Here is a 27,468-nt window from a genome sequence, read left to right on the forward strand (position 1 = left end):
CCAGCACCCTTTTGATTATTGGACCAATGCTTTTAACCACTAGGCTACCTGCTACATCAATATGTAACTCCTCAGTGGATCTCATTATTATCAACACAACCAGTTTGAATGGCCAGGCAGTAGCTCCTTAATAGTGCTCTCGGCAGTATCACATTTAATCTAACACGTCATCAAATCGTCATTTTGATGACAGTTTCATTGAATGACAGCAAAATAGCTGAATGCTTGGCAATTTACCCCACTGTCATACACAACACCTCAGTATAGCTCAGGATATTGTAATCACAGTTACAAATGGCTGGGGACAGCTTCATCTCCTCTCTAGGGGGCTTTTCAGCAGTATCACACTGGGGCCCTTGGCCCTCCTTCCTCCTCCTCCTTCTCCTTACATGTGGGCCTCTGTCCCCCTCAATTAAACATTGACTTTCATCAGCCTCACAGTAGCCCTGAAAGGAGAGAGAGGGATTCCACTGAAGGGCTATACTCCACAGTGAGGGAGTGACTAATGCGTTATTTTACTTCTTGAGCCCAGGTCACCATACATCTCCCACCTAAAGAACCCTTTCTGAGCAGGGGGGTGGAATGGGGGGTGGAATGGGGCTACTTATTGTTTCATCAACACCTGCTGGGATTAAATGCAAATTGCCGACGCTTTCCTGGATTGGTTTGTTTTGGTAACATTTTAGTGTAATACGGCCATCATATAACAGCTAAATAACTATAAACTAAAAAAGGAACATAGCATGATCACCATACCCTGTACATACCCCCCTGCAGGGTCTCAGGGGGAGTGGGGATATGCATGAAACACATTTCCGTTACACTCTTGTACAAGTGCCCATCCACAGTGTGTAACAAGACACATATGAACACCACCCACATTATGATTATTATAAACAAATAATAGATATACTGTAGATATCTAGCAGCTAGAAACGTTGATAATGAACAATACAATACAAGGGGACTGCAATGTGTGATCAATATAGAGGGACCGTTATGGGGGATCAATATAGAGGGACCGTTATGGGGGATCAATATAGAGGGACCGTTATGGGGGATCAATATAGAGGGACTGTTATGGGGTATACATTTACATTTGAGTAATTTAGCAGACTCTCTTATCTAGAGCAACTTACAGGAACAATACGGTTAAAAGGCACATCGACAGATTTTTCACCTAGTCAGCTCAGGGACTGGAACCAGCGACCTTTTGCTTACTGGCCCAGCACTCTTAACTGCTCGGCTACCTGCCACCCCATGATACATGACACATCTACCAGTTCCATGATGTGAAAAGGGTGTACTGTAGTACCTGAATGTTACTGGGTAAGTACGGTGATATGTACTGTAGTCTGCTGCAATGTGCTGTGGTGCCTGCATGTGCTGTGGTGCCTGCATGTGGCTGTGGTGCCTGCATGTGCTGTGGTGCCTGCATGTGCTGTGGTGGCCTGAATGTACTGTAAGTGCCTGAATGTGCTGGTGGTGCCTGCATGTGCTGTGGTGCCTGCATGTGGCTGTGGCTGTGCCTGAATGGTGCTGTTGGTGCCTGCATGTGCTGTGGGTGCTGCATGTGCTGTGGTGCCTGCATGTGCTGTGGTGCCTGCATGTGCTGTGGTGCCTGCATGTGCTGTAGTGCCTGAATTCACTATGTGAATTTGAATGTGTGGGTGGTAAGGTACATAGTCACGTGGGAGGAACTATTTTAATGACGGACCACTTGGGTATTTGATCACCATTAAGTACTCATAGCTAAGTACTTAGGAGAAGACAAAATCAATGAGAATGCCATACAACATGTTGCATTCTCTGAAGTGATTTGGTATACTGTATTTCATGTACTCTATTTGTTGTCACTCTCAGTCGTGTTTCTGTACTGTATTTTCCCCTAACATTTGTCTTCTGTCCTAATCTTCACAGTGATCAACTGTCTGTCTCTGTGTTTGTCTATCTGTTTGGGTGTGTGTATGAGTTTGTGTGAGATTGTCTCTTTGCCTGCGTGTTGGTCTGTTCTTATTCATTCCTGCGGACATTCAATGTGATTTGTGACTAAAGGGGTTWAAACAAGTAGAGTAGTGCTTGTAAAGAGATGGTATACTGAGTATTCAGTTCTCACAGTGGAGATACCCTATATGTAGTTATCATCAGACGATGCGATGTTGCCTAGGCAACGCAGCTCCGCCGTCGTCATGGCAGCGTTAGATTCACACACAGTGTGCACATCACGACAAATTATAGTGTTGCTTTCAAAAAAGCTAAGTAGTTTCACAGTGTCAGCTGTGGCCTAATAGCATAATTATCCAAATGTAATTTTGTACATGCTTTCTTTGAAGGAAAAAGGAAACCGCACACTGCTCTTGATAGTACCACTGATCTTTAATAAGGAGACGTACTATTAAGAGCAGTGTGCGGTTGCCTTTTTCCTTCATCTTGTTCAACTGTTACCATGCACCTGTAAAAAAGATTGCTCAGAAGTGCGAGTGRCTTTTGACTTTTGAAGTACATGCTTTCTTTACAACCTGGTGTGCACGTAATTCTGCAAACATATGGCTCACCTTTCCCATCCAGTAGCTACCCCAGTCAAAGGAGTATCATGAATTGTAGTTATGTTTACTTCGTGTGTGTTGGTGTTACACGGACATACTGATTGGTGGCTAGTGTTTATTTATTTATTTCACCTTTATTTAACCCGGTAGGCTAGTTGAGAACAAGTTCTCATTAGTGTAGACTGATTTAGTATGTCTTTTAGTGGAACATTGTAGCATTGTTGTATAGAGTGGTTGTCTTTAAAAAAAAGAACAGTATAAACGATAGAGAGAAAGAGAGAGAGAGAGAGAGAGGCTATGTAGTGTGTAACATATAGATGTGTGGGATGACTGTGAGTGTGTGTGTGTGAGAGAGAGAGGACAACTCTGCAGGGCCCTAACATCTCCTCTTGTTGACACCCAATGCACCCAGCGATGTACTCAGTAGAGATCACCGTTGAGAGGGACAATGTCACGGGCGAGACTAAGGTGTTGTCCACCAACACCCTACTGCCCATTAACCTCTCTGGGCAAGGGGTCAAGGTGTATGAGGATTACCAGAAATGTGGATCCCAATGTGTTTCACAGCAAAAGGAGACACTCAGCTAAGACATGCACAGTGATGCCTTTACGAGAAGTGTTAACAGCTATGACTCTATCACTAAATATTTGATGTACAAGAACAAATTGATAACAGTAATATCACAAGATGGTAAACGTTTTCTCTGAAGAGGAAGATATTGTCTTGGATAAGTCTACTATAATATATAGATTATTACAACATTGTTTGTTTGATCGTAGCAATTAAAGACATAGCTACATCTTGTGGTTTCAATAAACTTCATAATGTATTTTCATTTTAATATAAAGCTTCCGTATACTCTGTCTCATATAATGATTGGTGTGAAACCACTCATGACAGTAGATATTTTTTAAACTAATTTTACTTCTCGTGAAGCAAAAGAACTACATAACAGATGTAGGATGTTAATTTGATCACCCTGTTGCAGGAACCTTTTCAGCAATGCAGGAAATGTTTAAAATTTTAGTGTATTTGAGGCTTCTGAAGTTTGTCATTTCCACTTTGAAATTTCAGACTTGATTTCCCTTATGAAAATATATTACCCCTTCAAAAATGTCTATCTAATTATAATCCACATAACAATTGACATTTCCTGGTTGTGCATTATTATTTTCCTGCTGTAGCAAACTGGCTCAAATTAAGATTCTACATCTGTAGTTCAGCATAGTATGACAAAGTGTTGCAGGGTGACCAAATAAATCCATAACTACTTATAGACCTGGTTTTAAGCCAATAACTCTACTCAATAGTTATATTTGTGAATGTGAACTTGGCTATTATGTATTGGTTAAAAAAACGTCAATACATTCAAACCCATTTCAAATGGTCCTGTTGGTCTCCCTGTAGCTGTTTTGGTTCGCCTGTTGGTATTGGGCATGACCCTTCGCTACTCCCCAGCCCCCCCCCCCAAACACATCCACACTGGTCGTCACACTTCTGTGGGATGCAGTGTCAGGGTTGGACCTCTAAAGCCAGTTTCCCAGACCCAGATTAAGCCTATTCGTGTACTAAAAAGCACTCTCAATGGAGATTCTCTATTGAGTATACTTGTAGTTCAGGAATAGGCTTCAATCTTGGTCTGGGAAACCAGCCCATAATGTTTTAGGTTGGTGATAGTGCCCTGAATATCCGAAGAATGAACCCTCTGCTGTATAGCCAAAAGTTAGTGTTGGTGTAAGGCGAGGCCAGACTGGCTCGTTGATTTTATCCATAGCTGTGATTTCCACTGCTTTCTCAATGGGAGTTGATGGTCAGCAGAGATGTCTATACAATTTCCATCCATTTTCACAGACCAAAAGTTCAGATGAGTTGAACTTTTGATGGTTCGATGGATACATAACCATCCGTTTAGCCAATTAGAAAAGATGAGGCTTTTTAAGTCGAACACTCCACACACCCACCCACGGACCACAGACCAAAATTAATCTGTTTTAATTCGGTGTCCGTTTTCCACGGATCAGTCTGGTCTCCTCCTGTATCCAGACTCCAGCTCTACTTTCTCTCCTAGTCATATCCATCCACCTCCTCCTGTATGGAGATTGTAGATCTACTCTCTCTCTCGTAGTCATATCCATCCACCTCATATTATTGATTCTGCCTCCCAGACACAGACAACAAGCACTGGGCTCATGATGCAGCAGCTGTGGCATTGGCTTTGTTTCCCCCTGCACTCTTTCAGCTGCTCTCCTCCCCTCCTCTCCTCTCCTCCTCATCTGCTTTTCTCCCTCCCCTGTTTCTCTGTGATTTAACTGTGATTGCCATTACTGGTCAGCTTCAGTGCACTTCACTGTCCTGTGAGTGGAGGTTTGTGGGGAAAAGGTATAGCCTTAAATAGTCTCCCTCTTTGTTTCGCAATGATCTAACATGACTGACATGGCTTTGGTCTGTCCAGTCATATCAGATCAGTGATGATTGCTTCACGGAAGGATGCATTTAAAAAAAAATTGAACAGGGTCTAGTTCTCCATGCTCTCATGAGTCTCTTCTGTTAGTGACACGTCTGTCGCTCTCCTTTCTCTCTCTCCATCTCTCTCTCTCTCGTAGTGGTACACGAGGTGAACGGGGAGAACGGGGTCCACCAGCTCAGCGCCAACGAGGTGGACGAGCTCATCCACAAAGCTGATGAGTCCATGATGAGCGKCGCCACCACCGCCGCCGCCACCTTCACCGCCCCTGTCTTCCCCACCAATGCTGAGTTGGCTGCAGAACAGCAGACGACACCCAAGAAGGAGATCACAGGCATGGAGGCCAAGGCAGGTGGCGCTAGTCCCCAGCCAGGTGGAGGCGAGATGGAGGCCAGCGCCGAGAACCCCGTCACTATGGTGTTCATGGGCTACCAGAGTGTGGAGGACGAGACGGAGACCAACAAGGTGCTGGGCCTGGAGGGTACCGTCAAGGCCCAGCTGGTGGTCATCGAGGACGGCAAGGGCAAGAATGTGACGGTGGGGTCCACCCCAGCCACCGTGACCGTCACCGAGGGAGGCGCCAAGAAAGAGCAGTCGCCCCCACCCAACGGCAGCGCCGCTGACCCCGCCAAGACCCCTCAGGAGACATCCTCCGCAAAGGAGAAAGGAGGTGAGCCAGAGGGGGGCGCCACTGAGCTCAACAACAAGGAYAAGCAGCCTTGCAAGTGCTGCACCATCATGTGAGCAACTGTTGTGTGGCTGAACTTGACTTTTCAAGGAGAAATGACAAACCAACAACAACCATAACGTCATGAAAACCAACAAACCCCTCCCCCCTGCCCTGAATAAAAAGGCATACATGTTCTTTATCTTCTGATAGCCTGCTGTTGTTTTCCGACTTCGTTTGAAGTATTTCATTATCATCTCATCATCTCCTTTCCTTCTTTTGACCTTTTTTATTATTTCAGGTTTGGTTGTGCCAAAGGGGAGCAATCCCTACCTTCTCACACTTTGASATTTCTGAGGGAGAGAGGAGATAGAAAAGGAAGGATAGAAGGAGAGAAAGAAAGAGGAAGGGGTTCGTTTACTCACCCAGCATTGTCCAACAAGCATTTTTTTTAAATGACATCTCTTATACACCACCATGAATTGTGTAATCTTAACTTTCTGTATGAAGGACAGATATATCTCTCTATATATCTCTATATATACATTGTTTATTTTAAAGATATATTTATTTGACTTTTTATTTTTTGAAAATGCCCTCTGGAAAGTATTTTTGACAGAAGCATGGTATTCATTGTTTTTTTCTGTCCTGTGCTAGTGCATTTTAGATTAAAAACGGGGACATGATTTTCTCAACACAATTCTCTTGGATTTTGATTTCCAGAAAAAAAGAAAAAAAAACTTACTTTGGAATGTCTGAGGCAGACACAACACMGATATATGGGATGTCTGTGACAAACACAACACTGATATATGGYATGTCTGAGACAGACACAACGCTGATATTTAGAAGTGACATGCAATCAGATGTCAGTAATATTGATGACATCGAAGTACTGTGTGGGTGTGTGTATGAGCATGCATGAGTGTGTGTGTGTTGGAATAAAATGACCTCATTGGTCCTTATATCATCCGACACTACACTACCCACAATCCCCATCACCTATTTTCTTTCTGGAAGAAAAAACTATCCATGCAATTTTTTGGTGATTTCCCTGCAACCAAATCAGCTACACTAGTTCGACAACACTAGTAWTGAATTGAATAACATGTGTGAAGGTCATTCATACCGAAGCTTGAGACTGATGAAATGAATGCCCCTCTGTAAGGCTTGATGTTTGTGTGATTCACCCCCACTTAACTACATTACCCAGAATACCACTGCCCCTTTAATATAAATAATGTTGCTTACAGCTGCCTTTGTGATAACACTAACTACTTTTCATTAACTCATTGACATAATCCTGGCTCCTGATGTTATGACCTAGCAACTAACTGGGTTTTGAAATAATGGTCGGCGTGGACAGGCCCTTCCAATGTCCCGAAGATTTTCGGCTGGATATTAACTACTGTGGAATTGGTGCATGGAGCATAATCTGTTGTTTTAAACGGCAGCGCATATCCTACCAAACTGTGTTGCAAATACTGCAAGAATTTGCTCCATTCAGACATTGAGGAAGAGTGCCATTTGAATGGGGGTCGGGGGTCATATATTTCCCTCAGAGTCTGTGTGGGAGGAGATTCATTATAAGAGTACTTGGTTTTCTGTTTTCCTGTTTGAACTCTACTGTCAGGCCTTGGTTTTGTCATTTGTCAACGAAACCAAAGAAAACAGTTCAAGTAGGCCTACTTTTCATTGTGTATCTATCACAGGAGGTTGGTGGCACCTTAGTTCCTTAGTTGGAGAGGATGGGCTTGTGGTAATGCCTGGAGCGGAATSAGTGGAATGGTATCAAATACACCACACACGTGATTTCCATGTGTTTGATACCATTCCATTTGCTCCATTCCAGACATTATTATGAGCCGTCCTCCCCTCTGCAACCTCACTGGTATCTATCTATCGACACGTGAGGCAAAAAGCAGGGAATTTCAACGTCAACATTCCAAGAAGTTTTCAGAATCCTTTCCTACTCTCCTCTGAGTGGTCAATTTTGCTCCAAATTTGGTATTGCAAAAGCATTTGCCAATTTTCTATTTATTTTCAGAGAACAATAGATGTTTTTGCAGTGTGGCTACATTTGAACAGCTGTGTTTTACTTTCCCTTGGCTTGTGTGTGTTTGTTAGCTGCAGCATTCTTTACATCTTACTTATTTCTGCCATTTTGGAGCCAAATTTCCAGCTGAGCTGAGGGTCATGTTATCATTGTCCAGTGTATTTTTCCCAGTGGTGAGTTGAGTCAGTTGAGTTGGATTAGGTAAACTAGGAGTCAGATCTTTTCAACCAACTCACTGACACGCTCATATGTAACCGTGGTCCATGTGTTATTATTCGCATCCGAAATAAAACAAACATTTTGTTTTCAAAGATGGTCTGCATTATCTTGAAGTGAGTCCAAGAAGTGAGCTCTCTTTAGCCAGAGGTTGGCCAGCTTTGCATCATGTTTGCCTATTCCTCTTTTAATATTGTTCCATGTGTATTTATACCTTTCCATTTATATTTATAGAGCTCTATATGTTATTTAAAGGGTTAATGTCTTTGTGAGGGTTCAAATCAAGAACATGATGGAGAATAGATTAAAAATAACCAGGTCTGATAAGCCTTGTCAAAATGATGCTGGAGAATCCATTGCACTGCAGAAAGAAACTAAATGGAACATCTATTCATTTCAATTTGATCATGTTTTGTTCTGCCCAGAGTACCCCTGCAGTACCCCCTCATGTGCATTTTACCAGTAGGCCTATGGTCTCATGAGTCTTCTCAAGTATCCTCTGTGGATAGGCCAAGTACCTCCAAGGGTCCTAGTACCTCTGGTTGGGAATCCCTGCTCTATAGGYCAGTCACTATCTGTAGTGTTCGTCTAGAATACGTTCGATAAAAAAACACTGACTTCCAATTCGCTTAGGCATTGCTGAAGACCAGTCCTCGTCYAATAATATTCCCACARTGCTGGATCCAAATCTATGCAAGAACTCCCATTCATGAAAGCTGCCAACATTAGCATCAGCAAAATCCTCATACAGCTATAGCATTAAGGACTAGCAGCAGCACTGATAAGAGTTCATCAGTATATCACAAAGGCCAAGCGTTGAACCATGGCCCATCCTTTCCTTTGCATAAGATTATACCTTTTTATTTCCTAAATATCTGCTTGCTAACAGTTTACGACATATATATATATATGTGTGTGTGGCTCAGCCTCAGTAGCTGTTAGCATAGATTTGGTTTGTCAATTTCAATATGAAAGGTGGAAAGAAGATTTCATATGTTGTCACTGCCAACATGGCAGCACATCACATGTTGGGATGGATACATGTGGGTTTTTGTGGTGCTAAATCATTGATACTGTTATATCTGACAGCCAAAGTTTAGATAATTATTTTAGATAGAATTTTCTGCAGCTTGTGTTTCAAGAAAATCACAGATATTTCTATTTGCAATAGGAAAMAGTGTAAGCAAGAGTCATTTTCTAGACACACCTCAACAAGGAAGTGTTTAATCAGTTAAATTCCAAGCTTATTTGAAGCAACAACTAGGTGTTCTGTTTTCAAAGTTTTTCTTTTAGGATAACATGCAACATTCATCTCAAAACTGAAAAACACGAACAGTCATACATCTCTTTGTTCTAACACAAACATACTGTACAAATGCACTTACTGTAGGGTGGTCAAACTGAAACCCATAGTGTTCTTGGTGGAAGAAATCGTCCATGCCATTAGAGTCAGAGAGAACATATATATTTTACCTCTTGGGGATGTCATTCGAAAACATAATGTTAACATTCACTGCTATGCAGATGACACACAGCTGTACATTTCAATGAAACATGGTGAAGCCCCAAAATTGCCCTCCCTAGAAGCCTGTGTTTCAGACATAAAGGAATGGAATGGCTGCAAACTTCTACTTTAACTCGGACAAAACAGAGATGTTGTTCTAGGTCCCAAGAAACAAAGAGATCTTCTGTTGAATCTGACAATTAATCTTGATGGTTGTCCAGTCGTCTCAAATAAAACTGTGAGGACCTCGGCGTTACTTCTGGACCCTGATCTCTCTTTTGACGAACATATCAAGATGTTTCAAGGACAGCTTTTTCCATCACGTAACTTGCAAAAATCAGAAACTTTCTGTCCAAAAATGATGCATCGAAAAATGTATCCATCTTTTGTTACTTCTAGGTTAGACTACTTGGAAATGCCTCTACTTTCTGGCTACCCGGATAAAGCACAAAATAAACTTCAGTTAGTGCTAATGTGTGCTGCTGAGAATCCTGACTAGAACCAAAAACTTTGATCATATTACTCCAGTGCTAGCCTCCCTACACTGGCTTTCTGTTAGCAAGGGCTGATTTCAAGGTTTTACTGCTAACCTACAAAGCATTACATGGGTTTGCTCCTATCTATCTTTCCGATTTGGTCCTGCCGTACATACTACACGTACGCTATGGTCACAAGACGCAGGCCTCAATTGTCCCTAGAATTTCGAAACAAACAGCTGGAGGCAGGGCTTTCTCCTATAGAGCTCAATTTTATGAATGGTCTGCCTACCCATGTGAGAGACGCAGACTGGGTCTCAAACCTGTTAAGTCTTTACTGAAGACTCATCTCTTCAGTAGGTCATATGATTGAGTGTGTCTGGCCCAGAGTGTGAAGGTGAACGGAAGGCTCTGGAGCAACGAACCGCCCTTGCTGTCTCTGCCTGGCCGGTTCCCCTCTCTCCACTGGATTCTCTGCCTCTACCGTATTACAGGGGCGAGTCACTGGCTTACTGGTGCTCCCCAGTGGTTGAGTCGCGACTGGTCTTCCTGTCTGGTGGCGCCCCCCCTTGGGTTGGTGCCGTGGCGCGAAATCTTTGTGGGCTATACTCAGCTTGTCTCAGGATGGTAAGTTGGTGGTTGAAGATATCCCTCTAGTGGTGGGGGCTGTTGCTTGGCAAAGTGGGTGGGGTTATATCCTGCCTGTTTGGCCCTGTCCGGGGGTATCATCGGATGGGGCCACAGGTCTCCTGACCTACTGTCTCAGCCTCCAGTATTATGCCTGCAGTAGTTTATGTGTCGGGGGGCTAGGGTCAGTATCTTTATATCTGAGTATTTCTCCTGTCTTATCCGGTGTCCTGTGTGAATTAAGTATGCTCTCTCTAATTCTTTTTTCTTTCTTTCTCTCTCTCGAGGCCTGAGCCCTAGGACCATGCCTCAGGACTACCTGGCATGATGACTCTTGCTGTCCCCGTCCACTGCTGCTCCAGTTTCAACTGTTTGCCTGCGGCTATGGAACCCTGACCTGTTCACCGGACGTGCTACCTGTCCAGACCTGCTGTTTTCAACTCTCTAGAAACAGCAGGAGCGGTAGAGATTACTCTCAATGATTGGCTATGAAAAGCCAACTGACATTCACTCCTGAGGTGCTGACTTGTTGCACCCTCGACAACTACTTGATTATTATTATTTGACCTGCTGGTAATTATGAACATTTGAACATCTTGGCCATGTTCTGTTATAATCTCCACCCGGCACAGCCAGAAGAGGACTGGCCACCCTCATAGCCTGGTTCCTCTCTAGGTTTCTTCATAGGTTTGGCTTTCTAGGGAGTTTTTCCTAGCCACCGTGCTTCTACACCTGCATTGCTTGCTGTTTGGGGTTTTAGGCTGGGTTTCTGTACAGCACTTTGAGATATCAGCTGATGTAAGAAGGGCTATATAAATATATTTGATTTGATTTGAACATTGGTGACCATAACCTAATCAAATTTGTCCATCCACAATGAAATATGATGACACTTAAGTTAAAAAAGGACTTGCATAACACCTTCATAACATTTCTTTAGAGGAAAGAATTACTGGGCACTTTGAGAGTGACTTGGAAAGCAACGACACAGTGTTCATTTTGTCTGTTCTATTCACACCGTTCATTTTGCTGCCTTCAACAACTTTGAACTTCAAGGTTAACGAACATCAATGTCAATGAAGGATAATGAATGCCAATTATGTTCTTATGAAGGGTAATGATTGCATGGACATCTCCACTAAAGTGCTGATCCATCCTAACCTACTGAGCAGTGGGTGGAATTTACTCTTAACCACTGATGCAGGGTCAGATTTGATCCCTAATGGCTAAGGTTAGGATTGGGAGCTAGGTAATCTGATCCTAGATCTGTGGTGAAGGGTGACTTCTGCCTCAAGCTCATTTTGAATACCCAATACTTCTCCTTCCTCGGTCCCTCCCTCTTGCTGAGCTTGGTGTAGCAGCAGTGAGGCTTGTCGCCCCTGGCAACCCCAGCCCCTCCCACTGTCTGCACTGCCAGCGTCATGGTTACCTTATGACTCTTGCTCTGCAACAGCGCCCCCTGTTGGTTCTTATCAATATTTACATTCCATTTCTGACTTCTCTCTCTCTACACACCCCCAATGCCTTGTAGTCTTGCCCCTGGTCAGGCATCTTTTTTGTAAATGTATATATAAAACTACTAGTTGACGATCAATATTCAGGTGGTTTATGACCACTAGTCTAAAATCAATATTTAGGTGGCTTATGACTACTAGTTGAAGATCAAATGCCTTGTAGTCTTGCCCCTGGTCAGGCATCTTTTTTGTAAATGTATATATAAARATCTACATATAAATGTCTGTCGCTCTCTCGTCCTCTTGTGTAGACTCCTAGATCTCTGTGCTCATGGCAGTCAGTCAGTGAAGGGCCCAGGTAATAGAGTGGGTGTCAACACACTGCTGCTCTTCTTATGCTTTGTAGTTGCGAAGGTCTGCTTTCTCACAAACTGGAAAGTGCTGTAGAGGAAATTACAAATAAAAATGTGACGTGCTTCAATGGTCTCTCTCGGTCTCTCTGTTTTGTTTCTGCGTTTTCTCCCTTCATCTTGAAATGTGTTGTCTCCTTAGTCAATACAGATGAAGGTGGGTGCTGGTGTGAGTGTGTGTTTGTGTGTGTGTTCATGTGTGTGTCTTTAGCCTCAGTTCTTAGTCTAAAGTTGTAAGGCTCTCGAAGGCCTGCATTGTGGAATCCTCACAGTTCTTTCCTATGAACAAAGGTCCTGTCCATCTATCCACCAAAATGAAATGTTGTTACACTGCTAATCTCGGACCTGCTGCAACATTGTTACAGACATTATCATTGACACAGTGACCTGGCTACACAGTCACTGTTGGCAGAAGTAGGATTGTGTGTGTGTGTGTGTGTGTGTGTGTGCGTGCGTGCGTGCGCGCACGGAATGCTCCTCTTTTGTTTGGCGCTTTTTGATGGTCAGCAACATTCCAACGCAATTATCAGCAACACACACATGGCAGCTGCTGGAAAAAACAACGGAGCAGTCTCGCCACCCCTCCCCCACCACAACTGGTCAATTATTCTGCACTAGCAGCTTTGATGGACAGGGGTTGAGGGGGGTTGAAGGAGGGGGGGCGAGTGACAGATACTGTGTGGGGGGGAGGACCTTGGGGGGTGAGGGGGGTTACAYGGAGGGGTTTGGTCAGAGCCAAACCCAGGACCAAAATACCAGTGGAGCCCGGAAGACCCAGCTCTTAGGCCTGACACACTGGAGGCTACGAGGGGGCACAGATCCAGACGGTGATAGATTATCTGCCTGAGAGGAGCCGGGGGTTCGAATGAAGAACACCTGTTGGAGAACCCAGAGGTCTAGGAGGGGAGGTCTAGAACCGGGAGGTGAGTTACAGAATGGGGGGGATTACTGAGGTATGGAATGGAACTACTCTCTATATAATGTAAGGAGAGAATTATTCTCTGTCTATTTAGAATTCTTTATTGAATTTTCATTTAGAATATTGGGGACTTTTTGTATTTGTAGTAATTAGGTTTCCCCATTGGCTGCTACCAAAGCAGCAGCTACTCTTCCTGAGGTGAAAACACATTAATGGACTTACATCACACATAAAACAAAAGATAAAACAGTACATCATATAAAATTATTACACCACTACATATCTACAATATAAAATGTACAATACCACCATACAACAATATTACAATTAACGTGTATGTAGAGTGTGTGTTAGCACTTGTGTGCGTATGAGTGTGTCTGTACRTTTGTGTGTGTCTCTTCACTGTCCCTGCTGTTCCATAAGGTGTATTGTTACCTGTTTTAAAAAATCTAATTCTATTGCTTGCATCACTTACCTGATGTGAAATAGAGTTCCATGTAGTACTGGGCGCCTCCCATAGTCTGTTCTGATTCTGAAGAGACCTCTGGTGGCATGTCTTGTGGGGTATGCATGGGTGTCTGAGCTGTGTGCCAGTAGTTCAAACAGACAGCTCGGTACATTCAGCTTGTCAACACTTTTGACAAAAACAAGTAGTGATTAAGTCAATCTCTCTTCCACTTTGAGCCATGAGATATTGACATGCATATCATTCATATTACCTCCCTGTGTACTTTTAAGGGCCAACTGTGCTGTTCTGAGCCATTTGGAATTTTCCTTAGTCCCTCTTTTTTTTCCCCTGACCACACGACCGGACAGTAGTCCAGGTGAAACAAAGCTAGGGCCTGTAGGATCTGCCATGTTGATAGTGTTGTTAAGAAGGCAGAGCAGTGCTTATTATGGACAGATTTCTCCCCCATCTTAGCTACTGTTGACAGTTTACAATCCAGGGTTACTCCAAGCAGTTAAGTCACCTCAACTTGCTCAATTTCCACATTATTCATTACGAGGTTTAGGGTTTAGTGAATGATTATTCCCAAATACAATGCTCTTAGTTTTGGAAATATTAAGGACAAACTTATTCTTTGCCACCCATTCTGAAACTAACTGCAGCTCTTTGTGAAGTGTTGCAGTCATTGCAGTCGCTTTAGTATCTGACATGTATTGTGTTGAGTCATCCACATACATAGACACACTGGCTTTACTCAAAGCCTGTGGCATGTCGTTAGTAACGATTGAATAAAGTAAGGGGCCTAGATAGCTGCCCTGGGGTATTCCTGATTCTACCTGGATTATGTTGGACACATCCATTTAAGAACACCCTCTGTATTTTGTTAGACAAGTAACTCTTTATCCACAATATAGCAGGGGGTYTAAAGCCAAAACACATACGTTCTTCCAGCAAAAGTCTATGATCGATAATGTCAAAATCTGCACTGAAGTCTGACAAAACAGCAACCACAATCTTTTTATCATCAATTTCTCTCAGCCAATCATCAGTCATATGCTTGTTAAATGTCCTTCGCTATAAGTGTTGTGAGGTGTGTTCAGTGAATGTTTGCAGTTATCGTGGCTGAAAAATATTAGCCTGCAATACAGGTTTGGTTGAAGAAACATACCAAGTGTACAAAGATATTGAAACCTTTCAATATACTGATGTAAGAAGGGCTTTATAAATACATTTGATTTGATTTCAAGCGTGTACATTTTTTTATTGCCAAATGAAGAAATAATAAAATATTCAAGACAATAAATAACCAAAATAGGTAACCATCAGTTTCACCAAAATGTTGTTTAATCAAGAATGTTTTATAGTAAAAACAAAAAAAAGAAGGTCCTCAATCTCCTCAAATGTAATGTTCTGTCTCCTCTCTCTCTCTCTTCTCAGAGGGCCTAAGTTGAAATTGATTGCCCCCTGCACCTAGCCTTGGATCCTTTTACATAGAGAGCTGCCAAACACATTTACCAACATGCTGTAACATACACTCTGCAGGATGTTCAAGTACACCCCTCCTTGGCAGGTGCTGTGTAACAGCATGGAGCATGAGACCAAGGTAAGACAACCCTTACCACAAACACAAAAGACAAAATGACTGTTGTGGTTGAAACAAAAAAAATCCTGATTGTAGGCTACTCATTTGTTTTGCCTTGACATCATTCTAGATGTTGCCTCATTTACCAACAATCAACAGTTTTGGATCTTCATTGTTTGAGTTTTTGTACCACCGCCATTACAGCCTAGATTCTTCTCATGTTTTCCATGCTCTTGTGCAAAAACTACGCTGATCTTTATTGATTTAAAAGCAATTTTGGACAAATACATCTCAATAGTGCCCACTTTAATATCTGTCACATGTTACATKTGTCACGCATTTGATTCCTAGAAGTCCAGCCATAGGGATATAAAGTAGATATACCTCTACAATCACAAAAATGTATTTTTATTAGTAAGCTAAAATGAGATCCATATTAAAGGTCTTCATTCAGAGTGATAAAGTTGATTGAAATACTGTAATGATTAGTGTACATGCACATGCTAGCCACTAGAGAGCAGTAAACCTATTCTCATTGTGAACATCCCCATTTCTCCAAACTGCTCTGAATCTGATTCTAAATGGAAAGTCCTCTAAAACCTACTTTGGCTTGGGCCCAAAAATGTTATCTTATTCTGGCCGTGTCTTAAAACTTTTAAGTAGTTTAATTTCCTCAATAAACACTGATTTYTCACTGATTTATCTGAACTGGTCAGGTGACTGAATTATTTAGCGGATGTCTCCCACCTCTCTGGTTGTTCAGATCAATGGCTGAATGAAGGTGATTATAAGAAACAATTGATCAGTATCTATTGTACTAGCTGGGTTTAATCACATGAACCATTAAATACATTTTCTTTAAGTGGTGAAAAAACTATAGCAATCAGAAGTGGAATGGAGGTATAGAAAGGTACATTTGAAAAGGTGTATGTTTTATTTGTCTTYCAAGTTTTCCCTTTCCCTTAAGCTTTCTGAACTACTGCAGACCTGGCCCTGCCTGATGTCATGTCCAGCCCCTGTTGAAGTGTTAGTGTCTCTTGACAAGAGTTTTATCTTGATTGCTAAAATGTCTTGTAAAACATAAATGAAGCAGACTGGTGAGAGAGGCGCTCCACCTCTACCCAGGTAATGATTGAAAAAGGTAATGAACATTTAGAACACGTAGGCCACTATGACTCAAGCTCTTCACTGGACTGAAGCTAAGGCTGGGACATCCTCTTAGGTGAACTTCAACCCCAAAAGGAAGATTCTTCTGTAACAGTTCACAGGCAAGACTGATAATGATGATGCCTCAGTATTTGTAAACTGTGTTCTTTTCTGTTCTTGGTTCCTTGTGAGACTGGTGATAGTTAAAGGGAATGGATACGTTTRCATAACACCGCATATCAAGTCATGCCAGTGGTCATGAAGGGAAGGAGAAGCTTCTGTTGAAAGCACTTGAAAGCACTCAACAGGAAATGACCTTACTCATTCCCTCTGGTCAGGGTTCTCCAACTCCAGTCCTGGAGAGTTGCTGGGTGAGCAGGCTTTTGTTTCAGTCCAGCACTAATTCACCTGTTTCAAATGATCAACTAATCATGGTCTTCAGTTTGGACCACAGGTCATTTATTCAGATGTGTTGATGCTGGGATGGAACAAAAGCCTGCACACCCAGCAGCTCTCCAGGAGTTACGGAGACTACAGGAGGTTAGGGTTGCTTCTCCTAAAGAGGTTGTCTGAGGTGGGAGGAAGGACTCAGAGACCTTAACAGAATATTCTGTTTTCTCTCACAACAAAACCACTCTAGGGGCTCTATTCCATCCTTATGCGTTAGCGGAGACTGCAGTTATGGTAAATGCTGCAGATGCCTGATCAGTAGGAAATGACCTTTACATATCTAGCGCGCTATCTGTAACGCTTCAGCGATAGAGATTGAATGGAGCCCCTACGTTACTTTGTTTCAGTACACATTGAAATAGTCTAAGTTCTTTATGGCCCAATTGTTTATAATAAGAGGGATCTCGGTTATCTTGATTGATGATTGGCCTTGGAGAGGTTTAAAGGTTTCTCTCCTACCTCCAGATGTTGATGTAGCGGTCTGTCAGTCTCATGTACTTTTCCCTCTTCTGTAAGAGGGTGGGACTCCAGTAGTTTACATGACATTGGCTGAACTTTGCCTGTGCTGTAAGGTGCTCAAGAGACCGTAATATATATATATATATATATATATATAGAGAGAGAGGGAGAGAGAGAGATAGAAAGTGGGAGACAAGACATCAGACAGAGAAGAAAAACTGTTTGTCTTGTTCGCTGTATACCGCTTAAGGTAGGATTCATTACTTATTTTTCTAAAATTATGTACTGTACAGTTTTCAGGTCAAATTCAATGTATTTCAACAGCATTATCGCTACTTACATTACAGATGTAGGATGTTAATTTGATCACCCTGTTGCAGGAGAACTTGCCTTCAATACATGACATTTTAAACTTAGTGTATCTGATGTTTTAAAAGGCTTCTGAAGTTTTCAGACTTGATTTTCCCTTATGAAAAATGTATCAACCCCTACTAAAAATGTCCATTAYTTATAATCCACATGATTATTCACAMTTCCTGTTGTTGSAGGATTATTTTCCTGCTGTAGCAAACTGGCTCAAATTAAGATCCTATATTTGTATTTTTCTATACACTTTTATTGTGGTGGCACCTTGTATGCCCCCGTCTCTGTAGCGACACAACCTATACCCATTGGAGCACTCCAGCACGTTGTTCCTTTACAAAATGTTTTTTGAATACTAGAGCTTTAATGAGAAGTTCGCATGGATGTCCTTCAACGACATATTAACTGGTTTGACATCTGCATGGTCAATAGACATAAGCTGCAGTAGCAGTGAGTGGGTAAAATTACCTATGCGCTGTGATAATTGTTTTGTTTGCTCTATAACCTGCTAATTCATATGCCTTCCGACCGTGATATATAGGCCTAAAGGCCGAGACAACAAGAAGACAGTGGCAGAATAAATTCAACCACACCTTCGTTTTATCACAAAACCGAACAGTACCCTCTGTCCAGTGAAGTCCAGAAAGCATATTGTATGTACAGTAACAGACAGTTACATGACCTACAGCAGGGTCAAGCAAGTTAATGTTTCCGACATTTTCGGACCACTAAACAACTCTTGATTTAGAACCACGGAGAGTTACRGCAAGTCACAAAGAAAACGGGAGCTGCCTCCACTATTCCAGCACCATTTCAACGTCAATATTTTAACATCATCAAATCACCTCTGCTTAGTCTAATACAGTGACAACTAAAAGATACAGTGACAACTACCCCACAAAATGTAGTCCAACGTAGTCAACGTAAGCTAATATGATGTAGCTGTCCATGGTTCTGATTTCTGTGCGCTTGTGTGTGTGTGTGTGTGTGTGCGCATTCGTGCAAGTACAAAAACATGTTGACTCACCCTACTTGTAGAGAAACGCCAATACCATCCTCCTTTATTTCATGTTGACGAAGCAGTCTATCACTCTGTCATACAGTAAGCGCTTTTATTTTTTGCTGTCCTAGGCTACCTGGCTAAYATGCTTGCTTGCTAGCCTAACTTCCATTCATTGGCAAAGTTAGCTAGTTAACATTAGCCTTCTACATCTAGCTACATATTTAACTTCCATCCTCTCAGGGCAGAGGCACAACAATGTATGAATTAATGGTTGGATCAGAGAATTAAGTAAAAGCACAAGTGCAAATCCCTATCTCCATCCATGGCTAATTTAGGAAAGGGCCTATTTTAGCTAACTGGCTAGCTAGCCAGCGGAGGACAACAACACAGCGAGATGCAACAATTTAAGTTTTTCTGTCAATGATGTATGCTCTCAATGGAATTTGATAGGAGTGACGTCAAATCCAGGCTGGCTTCCCTTCAGTGGTGTAAAGTACTTAAGTAAAAGTACTTTCAAGTACTACTTAAGTAGTTTTTTTTGGTATCTGTACTTTACTATTTATATTTTTACTTCACTARATTTCCAAAAAGAATAATGTACTTTTTACTCCATACAGTTTCCCAGCTTCGTTTCGCACACTTATCAAGAGAACATCCCTGTTCATCCCTACAGTACTACCTGATCTGGCAGACTCACTAAACACAAATGCTTAGTTTGTAAATTATGTCTGCGTGTTGTTGTGTGCCCCTGGCTATCCATAAATTTAAAAAACAAGAAAATCGTGCCGTCTGGTTTGCTTAATATAAGGAATGTGAAATGATTTAAACTTTTACTTTTGATACTTAAGTATATTTTAGAAATTACATTTACTTTTGATACTTAAGTATATTTAAAACCAAATACTTTTAGACTTTTACTCAAATAGCATTTTACTGGGTGACTTTCACTTTTACTTTAGTCATTTTCTATTAAGGTATCTTTACCTTTATTCAAGTATGACAATTGAGTACTTTTTCCATCACTGCGTTTCCTTGACAGTTTTTTTTTTGGTGAGCCAGGACCATTCACAGTTGAGCTTGCTCACATTTTTATACTTTTTTTGTTTAAGGYAGACCAGATGCTTGCGGGCTTCCCTTGCCTGTCATACTCGTTTGGACCAGACAGCATCAGATAGATGGCCAACACGTAGAGAGACAGAGGGGCGCTGTTTCGCTCGCTCTGATGCTYTCTCCTGTGAGATACATTCAGCCTCTTGCGAATTGAAGGAAAATTCTAAAATATATCTACATTTTTTTGGTCCTTTTTTGGGGGGAAGCCTGACTTCCCTTGGCATCCATGAATACACACCACTGGAAAGCTGCAGGGTATGACAACATTTATTTCGGTATTTCTTTTGGACAGTCAATGAGTAAATGTATTAGAATTGAATAAGTCTAAAGGTTATAATAGGGACGAATCTGTGGCGAAATCTTCATTGCCCTATTTTCTACTTGTATTATCTTGAGTCTTTACAACTTGACTTTGGCCTTAGCTAATCCATGTCACAATAGGGTAATTTGTTGACAGGGACTAATGTAAGTTTGTGTGTGCACACACACACACACACACACACACACACACACGCACACACACACAGCTACAGTGCCTTCAGAAAGTATTCATACCCCTTGATTTATTCCACATTTGTTGTATTACAGTCTGAATTCAAAATGTATTAAATAGATTTTCTCACCAATCTACAAACAATACCCCACAATGACAAAGTGAAAACATGTAAACAATTTATTGAAAATGAAATACAGAAATATCAAATTTACATAAGTATTCACATCCCTGAGTCAATACATTAGAATCACCTTTGGCAGCGATTACAGCTGTGAGTCTTTCTGTGTAAGTCTCAAAGAGTTTTGCACACCTGGGTTGTACAATATTTGCACATTATTCGATTAACAATTCTTCAAGCTCTGTCAGATTGGTTAATGCAAGACAACCATTTTCAAGTCTTGCCATAGATTTTCAAGCCGATTTAAGACAAAACTGTAACTAGACCACTCAGGTGTCATTTTGGTAGCAACTCAAGTGTATATTTGGCCTTGTGTTTTAGGTTATTGTCCTGCTGAAAGGTGAATTAATCTCCCAGTGTCTGGTGGAAAGCAGACTGAACCAGGTCTTCYTGTAGGGTTTAGCCTGTGCTTAGCTCCATTCTGTTTATTTTTTATCCCCAAAAACTCCTCTGTCCTTAACGATTACAAAAATACCAATAACCAATGTTCACTCTAAGCTGCGCACATGCACTGGCCTGCAGCTCCCCTCAGACTGCTGTGCAGAAGAAATATCAGCCCACGCAGAGAAGCAAGAGATTGAACTTCACTCAACTTTCTYGAGTTTTCCCCTTTAATTAACACTATCAATGTTTTGCTCTACTGTGCTCGAATCAACACAATATTAGCCAATGTAACATACCGAAACAAAATTAACTACGCAAGAGACTTAGTATGCAAAACGAACTGTGCAAGAGAGTAGGATTCTATTTGCATTGGAGTAGGATTCCATTGCTTGAAGAAATTAAAAACGAAAAACTTTTTTAGTTTAACTTTAATCACAATTTGCATCACCATTGAGTGCATATATGACTTGACTGTGGTTTCCTGAAACTCTCCATAAGTTAAAAGTAATTTAAAATCTCAACTGTAACGTCAAAAGTATAAATATCTGATTAAGTTTAGGCAAAGACTGTAGCAGAATGGTTTTATAGATCTTCACATCACAGCAATAGATCTGGTAATCTTCCATACAGAAACGCCAAAGTTCACAAAAATAGATAAGAGGTTTGACTGAGATGATTCAACCTCATATGAAATTCCCATGCATTCTTTGAGGGTTGCCATGCTGGGAAAAAAATTGGTATTGGAGTATGTCACATGTTTTGCAGGTATGCTGTAAAATGCATGGGAAATTTCGACATTGACTTCTCGATTCACACTGAAAACCCCTGAGGTTAATACAGATTCATTACCTGACTCTGGTTTCATTGATCAATTTAAATTAACTTAAATCTGACCTGACTGCAGTCTTTTGTTACCAACTTAATATTTCTTACCTTCTTGACAAACACAAAAATCTGTAWATTTGAGACCATCTCACACATTAGATTGCTCTAAATTGTACCAGTTTGAACATAAGGAGTTCTCATTTCATGACCTCTCTCCTTATCAGCTAGGTTTACTGTAAAGGCGGTGTCTCACTATCATGAGGTAGTAGGCATTGCATTTAAGCTGTAAATGTTGACAATGGCATTCCACAGCAAATCTCACGCCATCCTCTCTTACACAAGTTTTTATTGACCCTTTAAACAGATTCCTGTGAACCATAAAACTCTGAAAAGTGCTATGCAAGTCATTTCATTTTGGTGGCACAATCTGTATTCTGTAGATATCTGGGAAGTGGGAATGACAGCCATTGTCGCTGTATGCAAAAAGATAGCTATTCAAAAAATGTCTTTATGTTTAATTGTTAGAACTATCAGGACAGAGGTAGCCTTGTTTAATTGGTTGATACTGACAGGATACAGTTTCCTGTTGACTATTCAACTGTTTTGATCCATTTCCTTATTTCTTCTATTGGTTTCAGAGACTCTCAGTTGCTGCATCTGATGATTACCAGGATGTGTTGACCGAGAATGAGGGAGACCTGATAGGGTGCCACTCTCTCCTGCTTATTGCCTCAGAAATCTCACTGTCTACACAGGAAGACACCACAACCCAAGGAACCACGGACAGCATACCCAGAAAGTGGCTGCTGCAGCCCATGTCACTCAAATTGGAGCAGGCAACAGATCTTCACACCATGCTCAGCCCCACCACGGACGAGCCCTTRAGCCTGGACCGGAGCTGGACCTACAACAGGAATGGCAACTCTTCTGCTTTCAGTTTCGACAGCATCTCCGTAAACCACACCCGGTCCACAGTCGTTGTATCTTCCCAGCAAAAAGAGGTGTCGTCCCGGGACGTAGTGGTGCAGGCCAGGCAGGTGGCGGTGTCGGAGGAAAACTGTGGCATCACCAGCGAAGACTGGCAAACCAGCAGCCCTAGCAGTCCCAGCAGCACGGGCTCCTACTGCGGCTTCTACTCGTTCGTGGACAATCCTGCAAGCCCAGAGGCAGAGCTGAATGAAGCCTGGATGGTGTCCCCGGAAAGGCAAGCCACCCTGAAAGAGGAGCGCAGCTTCAAATTGCAGACGTATGTTGGTGGGAAGAAGCCAGGGAGTCTGTTCAAGGAGGACAAGGACTCCCGCTACCAGGTGGACACAGACAACGATGCCCAATTGAAGGCAGAGGAGGAGGAGAAGAAACTTAGGAAGGAGATCATGCATGGTCATGCCCCCCAAAAAACTGCCACCTACAGGGAGCAGTGGAGTGCGCTGAGCTTGTCACCCAACAAGCTGCTGGAAGGGTTCAGCTTGTGCTATGGTCCAACCAGCAGTAAATCTGAGCCCACACCAGCAGCCGAGGCTGATACCATCGACAATGAGCAGATCAACTTCAGCGCAGCGCGGGAGCAGTTCCTAAAGATGGAACAGTCCAGGCTCAACCCCTTTCTGCAGAGTCCCAGCTCTCTAAAACCACAAGGAAGACGATGGCAGTCAGAAGACAGCTTGCTATCACCAAAGAGTGTGAAAAAAGAAGACCACTCTACAGTATTGTTGAACCAAAGTCCYACCCCAGTGAAACAGCAGGATGAAGGGGAAGTCGTCACTGGCGGAAAGGTGACAGTGTACCGCACAGAGGAGAAGGTAACCAAGAGCCAGGGTAGTCTGCTTTACGACCTTGACTCTGGACTGGAGGATCTATCGGGGAACCCCACTGTTGGCTACACAAGTGATGTAAGCATATCCAATGACAACTCTCAACCAGAAAGCAAGGTCACCCAATCGGTAAGTGGTCACAGAGAGACGCCCATTGAGAGGGAGATTCGTATCACTCAGGAGAGAGAGGAGAGCCTTCGGAAATTGCGGGGCATTAAGCACACCGATGTCCAGGAGATGGTGGAGATCAAGACCAAGTCTCTGCTCTCCCAGCCTGCAGCACCACTGACACATGTCAAGGCCAAAGAGAAGAATCGGGTGAGCTTCTTCATCCAGCGCGAGATCGAAAAGGACAGCCAGAGGGAAGTGGACCTGATGCACCAGGGGAGAGTCCCAAGTCTGTATGACAGGGGAACTCCGCAGGAACTGGAGGATAGGAAGAAGATCTTTGAGCTGCCAGACCAACCTGGAGCCAAGGAGAAGAGGAAAAGGGCTTGGTCTTCACCCGGGGTCATTGTGAGGAGTAGCAGCTCAGATAGTGAATGCTTCCCTTCCACTTGCTTCCCTCACCGGCACTCAGAAGAGACGGAGTTGTACATCAGCCACATGAACACCGCTCCAAGCATCAATACCACCAGCAAAGGCTGGGGTTCAGATTCCCAAGACCTCACCAGAGTACTGCCAAGTAGCCTCCCAGAGGAGAGTGTTACATTGGAAGGCCGTGAGACCACAAAGGCGGCAAGCTCTAAAGTCACAATAGTGGTGAAGACGACAAGCACTAGCGAAATAGTAAATGACCCATCGTGGTTAGTGAGAAGAAAGGAGCCAGTTCCAGCCAAAAGCTCCTCAGCTAAAGAAGCCTCCTTTTCGTACTCTCCGTCCTCCCCTACACCCACTGCTTCCGCAGTTCAGGGGTCTGAGCCAAATGATAAGCTTTTTCAAACCTGGAGGGCACACCTGAATTCTGGTGGCATGCGACCTCAAAGACCAAACGCTCCAGATGTTATCCAGAAGGAGATTGAGCAGGATCTAAAACGCGAGCAGGAGCACCGGGAACTCCGGGAATCCTGTGGCCTGTCCGCCTCTATGGAAGGAAACCTGGACTGTGTAGGACGAGACGCTAAAGACACATATCAATCGCAAAGCCTGCAAAGGGTCATCGTGGAACAGGAAGACTCTGTCTTCTATGAGAGCCCTTCACTTCTTGTAGAGCAGACAAGCTTGACCAGACGGCCCTATTCCTTTATCACTCCAGTATCAATGCTAGGTAGGATGGTATATTAATCCATAGACAAATCTATACAATTACATAAAGTTACAAGACAATGTAACACAGGAATAATTCATGATGGCAATATCTTATACATGTTTTTGGCTTGATTTAAGTAACTCTCTGTGACGTTGATGCATGCAGAGTGGATGTTGCATTACAAAGTCTTGTTTACTGATGGCTTTCTTAGACTGGAGGAAACAACAAGCTTAATTAGAACCTGATCTTTGGTCATATATGGGGAGAGGAAGCAAAGCTGTGTTACCAGCCATGATTAACCATTAACACGGCGCAAAACAGATTGCTGTGAGGTTGTTGAATAGTTTCTCCAGTTGGGTTTTTGGTGCTTTTCTTTAGAGTTAATGCACTGACATTTAGTGGTTAAGATCACTGTACAGTCACTCACATTATAGCAAGATAATCTAAAATGTTTAGCCTACCAGTGTCCATTTTCATAGGGAGTCAGACAGGTGTACAATGGTAAGAATACAATTATCATTATGTAGTTTCATCAGGGGAGCAACTTTCTCTGGGGACCAAAGTTGCGCCCCTGAGTTTCATGTTGCATTCAATTTACATTTCAAATGTACTCTATCATTAATAACACAATTACAAACATGTGTTAACTCTGTTTCTTTCATTATCCCCTCCCTTCCAGATAAAACAGACAGCGCAGCTCCTTTTRCCCCTTCCATTCGTCCCACTGCCCGACTTCCCTCCTTTTCCATAGTGACCGCCCAGCCATGGGGCTGTCCAAGGCCCACCTCCCCCATGGTTAGCAGGGTTTCCCCCATGTTGCCTGCCAGCCCATGGGCAGAGACAGGTGGCTCCCCTGGGACACCCACGCAAAAGGGCCTGACCGAGACACTGCTAGAGGATTTTGAGGAGAGGAGAGTCAAACTGAAGCTGGAAGAGAAAGCTGTAAGTGAGAAAAGACTGTAGTTGGACACAGAGGGTGTTGTTGGTATCTTTAGACACATTGAACATTCATTATAGACACACATAAGACAAACATTTAGGCACACAGTTTAGAAAAAACTACAGCAATGCAATACGCCTACAAAAAAAAGCATACAGATAGTGATGGAGAAACCGAGTACATCTTATGAGTTGAGAAATCTCACAGGTTTTATATACCACAATGATAGCTGGTTGCTAATTTGAAAAATGTATTTTGTGTTTCCTGCAGTATGCAAGAATTCAGTGCATTGATGATGTGAATAATGAGGTAAGTGATTGCTCCTCTCTCTGTTGATGTGCGTTTAATCATTGGTCATTTGTCTCAGAGAAGGATCTTTAGCACAGGTCCAATATGACATTGCTGCTATTTCTTCAATTTCAGGTCTTGGAGGCCACCCGGATCACCAGGCACAAAAACAAGCGGGCACTGCGCTGGGAGGCTGGTGACTACACCAACGAGGACTGCCAATGAGTCCACCAGTCCTCTCCCCTGGAGGGCATGGTGAGAGAGGGCAGAAAGGAGAAGAGATGAAAACACAGTCATCTTAGGGAAGTTATTGTCCCATCTCAGCACATATGAATATACTCTCTGACTACACATTACCAAACCTGCTGAACATAATGATTGGTCCACTTTGTGATAAACTCCTCATCCATCAACATCAGCCACCTACTAGAGCAGGTGACCTTCCACGATTTAAAAGAAAAAAGACAAGTGAACTGAAAAAAAAAATTCAATAAAGACAGGACAAGTTTTAAATGCCATCGGAGGTGGATTGCAAACGGAAGGGAATTTAAGAGGAGTTCTGTGCCTGCTAAGAATGCACTGCGTTGTTTTGGGATGAAACGGCTACGGTCAGGTTGCAGTCCCGAATCATTAGCGTATTAGTTATTTTTAAGTCTGGCAGTCTCTGGCTGCTAGGTAATTTGATTAGGCTTATCCGCCTTCAAATGACTGCATAGAAAATAAATGACGGAGCTATTTTTGTCTTGTCAGTTGTGCTTTGCAAAGCAAAAACAAGCAAGAAACCATCCTCAGATATCCATGATGTATTTAGAATGGTTAAAATTTCCAAACCAATATCCAATCCAATGAAGCACTTGCAGTACCGTCTTCTAGAAATGTTGACATTTGTCTGATAATTAATATAATAAAGAGCTACAGCAGATAGCAGTATGTTCGTGTTTTTAATTTGACTTGAATGTGCTTTGACAGCAGAAATGAGTGTAAAACTTCTTACCTAAACCGGTCAGGTCCTTATTGCCTTTCTTAGGGCTCGTTTCAATCCGTATCACGGAAAAGCTGCAGTATAGCGTGATTGAAATTGAAAAGGCAATGTTAACGCAGTCAACTGCATTCACAGTAAATGCTGCATATGTCGGCTCAATCGGAAATGACGCTACCTTTACATTTGAATTGTGCCATCTTCCGTGACATGGATTGAATTGAGCCCTTGTGAGATATGTACAGTTAGAAAGATTCCTTGCTTACCAGTCGGCTACTGTAAATGACAAACAAGTTTGATCACACGCTAAACCTGACTGTTTGCAACATGACAAGATATGCTTTTTATAMAGACTATTGTAAAGATACTGTTGAAAATAGCCCAGGTAATGTAGATCTAAGAGATTCAACTCTGCTA

General features: G+C 42.5%; 2 protein-coding genes across 3 annotated transcripts in view; both read left to right on the forward strand.

Annotated features, from left to right (window-relative positions):
- The window catches only part of LOC112068591 (paralemmin-1-like), an 88,990-nt gene extending 83,102 nt beyond the window's left edge, over positions 1-5,888 (forward strand). The window contains exon 8 of the mRNA XM_024135766.2: positions 5,151-5,888. Within this exon, the coding sequence (XP_023991534.1) occupies positions 5,151-5,755 (605 nt within the window). The 3' untranslated portion in view covers positions 5,756-5,888. The remainder of the gene's footprint in view (positions 1-5,150) is intronic.
- A 7,288-nt stretch (positions 5,889-13,176) lies between these two features.
- LOC112068592 (mitotic interactor and substrate of PLK1) lies at positions 13,177-27,002 on the forward strand. Of its 2 annotated transcripts, XM_024135767.2 has the most exons (6): positions 13,177-13,344; positions 15,226-15,391; positions 22,423-24,862; positions 25,524-25,786; positions 26,055-26,093; positions 26,208-27,002. In XM_024135767.2, exons 2-6 carry the CDS (start codon positions 15,332-15,334, stop codon positions 26,295-26,297), a joined length of 2,892 nt encoding a protein of 963 aa, XP_023991535.1. In that variant the 5' UTR covers positions 13,177-13,344; positions 15,226-15,331; the 3' UTR covers positions 26,298-27,002. The 2 variants fall into 2 exon arrangements, with proteins under 2 accessions (XP_023991535.1, XP_070294318.1); XM_070438217.1 differs by lacking the exons at positions 13,177-13,344; positions 15,226-15,391 and adding an exon at positions 17,443-17,675.
- Positions 27,003-27,468: the final 466 nt, after the last annotated feature.

The sequence above is a fragment of the Salvelinus sp. IW2-2015 genome, unplaced genomic scaffold, assembly GCF_002910315.2.
Source record: "Salvelinus sp. IW2-2015 unplaced genomic scaffold, ASM291031v2 Un_scaffold588, whole genome shotgun sequence".
Taxonomy (NCBI): Eukaryota; Metazoa; Chordata; class Actinopteri; order Salmoniformes; family Salmonidae; genus Salvelinus; species Salvelinus sp. IW2-2015.